Here is a 4,722-nt window from a genome sequence, read left to right as displayed (position 1 = left end):
GCGTGTCAGCATTTTGGAAAACCCTAACTTAACTCTGGTGCCGTGTCACATATAGAAATTTTTTGATATTTGCAACCATAGTAAAACAAAGACTTATATTTTTGATATTTATTTTATATATTTAAATGCCATTTAACAAAGAAAAATCAACCAAAAAAATGAGTTCGCATGTCACCTCTGACACGCGTGTCATAGGTTCGCCATCACTGCCCTAGGAGCTGTATCAGTGAAGCTATTGCTTCGGCATATGTCTTCCCAACAACCCACTCCAACTATACACACAGGTTTAGTCTCAGCTCTCACTGGCCACTTTCCTGTAGTTACCTCTGAATCCCCAAGACATTGGATAATGAAGCCAATAGTCTGGCTCCTTTGTCAGCCACAGGTTCTCTTGACAAAGTGATGATATGAAAAAAAAAAAAAAGAAAGGACATGCCCTGGCTGGCATGCTCAGTGGTTAGAGTGTTGGCCTGCGCAACGAAGGGTCATAGGTCCGATTTTGGTCAAGGGCATGTATCTGGGTTGTAGGTTAGATCCTTGCCCAGTTGGGATGCGTGCAGGAGGCAGCCAATAGATGTGACTCTCTCACATCAATCTTTCTCTCTTCCTCCTCCTCCCTCCTTTCCACTTTCTCTGAAACTCAATGGAAAAAATATCCTCAGGTGAGGATTAAAAACAAAAAGGTAAAGGACAAAGTAGTCTAGTCATTTGAGAAACGTCTCATGCTCACAAGAACTCACCCCTAGAAGAAGCAGGGGATTTCTTTTCTCTGCCATATGCACTCCCACTCAAGGTGTCCTAGAGCTGTAGGAAGCAGATTCTGTGAAATTTTCAAGGACTGTATCCAACATGGATTCAGTCTTTGCTGTTGATCAAAGTGCACAAATACTAACCTTCTTTCTGTTATATCCGTAGGAGATGGAAGAAGCACTGGAAAGGTAGGTTTCCATCCCGTGTTCAGGGATGTCAGATACAGGGATGTGGTGCTGATGAAATAGGTTGGGGACAGAGTGGGGATGAGAGTGTCCATGCTGCTGGGACAAAATGAGCAGGTCATGCTGAGGAGATGGAGTGACACTCTGCCTTCTTGTAGGAGTGAGCCACTGTTGCTTCAGTGTCCAGAGACCACCAGCACAGAGCTGAGTCTGTGCCGCATCACCGGAATGAGGGAGATGCTAAGAAAATTCCACGGTAAGTCAGCCTGATTTCCAGAGTTAGCTTCAGCTTTCTCTCACAGAATGTTCAGCGTCTGGGTGCCAGGCTCTCAGTGAAGGCATTCTGAGCCAGCAGGGAACACCGGCAAAGGCTGGGCCACAGAGCAGCTCTGTGCTGGAGCAGACAGACACAGGCAGGATTGATGTCTGCCTGGCTTTGTCTTTTAATGATTCCTGATCCTTCCTTTGTTGGTTTGTTTTCATTGTTCTGTTTTGTCCATCTCAGCCCCTTACACATACTCACTCACCTCTTCAGGGGTTTCTGCATTTCCACCCCTGTCTTTGTCAGGACAAAAGCTAACACACTTAAATCCCAGTGAGAGAACATTCAAAGAACTATCCTTTTAGAATACTCCAGCTATTTAGACTGGCTAAGAAGGAGAGAGGTCAGTGTTAGTCTCAACATTGATCTTGACAATTTGACTTTCAGAGAAAGGCCTAATCAACTTTGGACTCCATAGATATTTGATAAGTGCCTACTATGTGCCTGGTACTAGGCTGTGAGGCTCTGAGCATACTTACAATGACAACAAGATAGACTTGCCTTTGCTTTTGTAGAACTTCCAATGAAATTGTGGAGATGGACATTAATAATCACAGATATTTATTGATAATTGGAATTTGACCTATCAATAAAAGTATAAATTATATGATAAAGGGGACCCAATCTTTTCTGGAAAGTAGGTGAAAGTAGGAGGCCTCTTCTTTAAAAAAAATATTTTTATTGATTTCAGAGAGGAAGGGAGAGATAGAAACATCAATGATGAGAGAGAATCATTGATTAGCTGTTTCCTGCATGCCCCACACTGGAGATCAGTATGTGCCCGTGACCAGAATCCAACCTGGGATCCTTCAGTCCACAGGCTGACACCCTATCCACTGAGATATCAGCTAGGGCTGGGGGCCTCTTCTGTAACAGCCTTTCAAGAGAGTGAGAGGGGAGTCTCTCACTGGTGCACCTCACCAAAGGGTCACTGGGGTTGAACTAACTCCTATGCAGCTGCACGTAAGCATGACATCATGAAGAATGCTCTTCAGGAATTACTATTCCAGCTGTCAGTAACTTTGTAATCTTGGTCCAGCTTTCTAACCTTTATGAATCTAAGTTTTCTCCTTAATAAAAAAAATAGAAAAACAATAATGCGTGTCACGATTAAATGAGATAATGTACAGAAAATGGTTGATATCTAAGTAGGAGTTCAGTAAATGCCTATATTTCTCTCCCACTCCAATGGACAAACCAGAAGCAACCCTGGCTGAAGCAAATACAAATGACAAAGGGTACATCACCCTGTGTGGATAAATAGTTCTGAGTGCTCAGACTGTCTTGTGAACAAACAACTTCCATTCCATTACCAGAGATTCCTCTCTCCCTCTCAGACAGGCTAAGTATCACTTTCCACACAACCATCTTCTGTTTCCTTTTAGAAATGCATTCTCTCTTTTGTGAAACAGTAAAAGGGCTCAGAGATTATTTTCTCAAAAAAAAAAAAAATCCCCACCATGCTGACCTAAGTTATATTTTTAAAAAGTAGGACTGAATACTAAGAATTTAATTTACATTCCACATACATGGAGGGGGGTTTCAAGAATACAAATGAGCCCTAACTGGTTTTGCTCAGTGGATAGAGTATTGACCCGCTGACTGAGGAGTCCCAGGTTTAATTCCAGTCAAGGGCATGTACCGTGGTTGTGGGCTCAAACCCCAGTAGGGGGGTGTACAGGAGGCAGCTGATCGATGTTTCTCTCTCATCAATGTTTCTATCTCTCTATCCCTTTCCCTTCCTCTCTCTAAAAATAAATACAAATATTTTTAAAGAGAATACAAGTGAGCATTCATTCTTTACTCCTCTTGCAGCAGATATAACTCTGGATCCAGACACAGCCAATGCCTACCTTATCTTGTCTGAGGATCTGAAAAGTGTGAGATATGGAGGGATCCGACAGAAGCTACCTGACAACCCAGAGAGATTTGACCAGTCTGCAACTGTGTTGGGTGCTCAGAGCTTCACCTGCGGGAGACACTACTGGGAGGTGGAAGTCGGAAACAAGACGGAGTGGGAAGTGGGCATCTGTAAGGACTCCGTAAGCAGAAAGGGGAATCTCCCCAAGCCCCCCGGAGACCTCTTCTCACTTATCGGCTTAAAAATTGGAGATGATTATAGCCTTTGGGTCTCATCACCTTTGAAAGGTCAACATGTCAGAGAGCCTGTGCAAAAGGTCGGTGTGTTCTTAGACTATGAGTCTGGACACATAGCATTCTACAATGTGACAGATGAGTCTCTCATCTACAGCTTCCCTCCGGACTCCTTCGAAGAGGCACTCAGACCTATATTTTCTCCTTGCCTCCCAAATGAAGGGACAAACACAGGCCCCCTTACCATCTGCTCACTGAATAGCTATGTCTGAGGGAGATGCCCTGAGTCTCTCTGAGAATGAGGTCTAAGACCAACAGATGACTATTAATTAAGATGACAAATGAGTTGATAGTATTAACATCAGGTGATCTAAAAGTAAAGCTCCCCACCCCAAAGAGTTTCCATTAACTTGAACCTACAGTGAACAGCCAAATTGGACAATCAACTTCTAACACAAATAGGAGAAAGCCAACCCTACCCCGTGTCTTTAACTAAATTTATCATCTTCTAGACCATCCCATGTTTGTGCCGATCATGAAACATGTAGAATTAGAATTAGCCCCTATTACCCTGAATCCCACGGCCATAGGCCAGTTTTATAAATATATATCATTTTTTTCAAGTGTATTTATTTATTTGATGCTAAAACACTGCTGTTTGAATGTGTCTTTGTTCCATATGCAGAGCTCTTATACTGATGCAATCCTAACCCGTCCAGGGGCTAGATGCACGGGTCCTCCCTTCCATGGGTGATGAGAGGGGCACACGGCACAGCCTCCTCTGAAAAGTCACTTTTCTTTCCATCCCATGGGGCCTGGAGCACTTTTGCTCAGGGAGGGTTCAGAATGCTGCAAATATGTGTATGACTATCACTGTATCATTCATGCTTCCATAATCACAAAACGCTGAAACATCTGCTAACACGTTCAAAGATGACAGAGCAAAGTTTCTACTCAATAAATCTATCAATGCTGTGGGTGCCAAGTTACCTTATTAAGTTTTATGTAAGGTTATTTTCTGTGCTTTTGCTATTTGCAGAAGCCTTTTTACAAATTTTTATTGAATTTATTCAGGTGACATTGGTTAATAAAATTATACAGGTTTCAAATGTACATGACATATTTTACTTATAACTATAATTTTTGTTTTTTTGCTTAATCCCTTCACCTTTTTCACCTAGCCCCACACCCCACCAACTCCTCTGACAGTTGTCAGTCCATTCTCTATAAGTCTGTTTCTATCTTATTTGTTAGTTTATTTTGTTCATTAGATTCCCCATATGAGTGAAGTCATATGGTACTTGTCTTTCTCTGATTGGCTTTTTCACTTAGCGAAATGCTCTCCAGGACCATTCATGCTGTCACGAAGGG

General features: G+C 42.5%; 1 protein-coding gene across 1 annotated transcript in view; it reads left to right on the top strand.

Annotated features, from left to right (window-relative positions):
• The window catches only part of TRIML1 (tripartite motif family-like 1), a 7,483-nt gene extending 3,860 nt beyond the window's left edge, over nucleotides 1-3,623 (top strand). Inside the window, exons 4-6 of the mRNA XM_005884842.1 lie at nucleotides 916-938; nucleotides 1,094-1,191; nucleotides 3,073-3,623. Of these exons, the coding sequence (XP_005884904.1) occupies nucleotides 916-938; nucleotides 1,094-1,191; nucleotides 3,073-3,623 (672 nt within the window). The remainder of the gene's footprint in view (nucleotides 1-915; nucleotides 939-1,093; nucleotides 1,192-3,072) is intronic.
• Nucleotides 3,624-4,722: the final 1,099 nt, after the last annotated feature.

This window comes from Myotis brandtii, unplaced genomic scaffold, assembly GCF_000412655.1.
Source record: "Myotis brandtii unplaced genomic scaffold, ASM41265v1 scaffold866, whole genome shotgun sequence".
Lineage (NCBI taxonomy): Eukaryota > Metazoa > Chordata > Mammalia > Chiroptera > Vespertilionidae > Myotis > Myotis brandtii.
The sequence above is the reverse complement of the archived record's forward strand: the minus strand, read 5'-3'. Positions and strand labels throughout refer to the sequence as shown.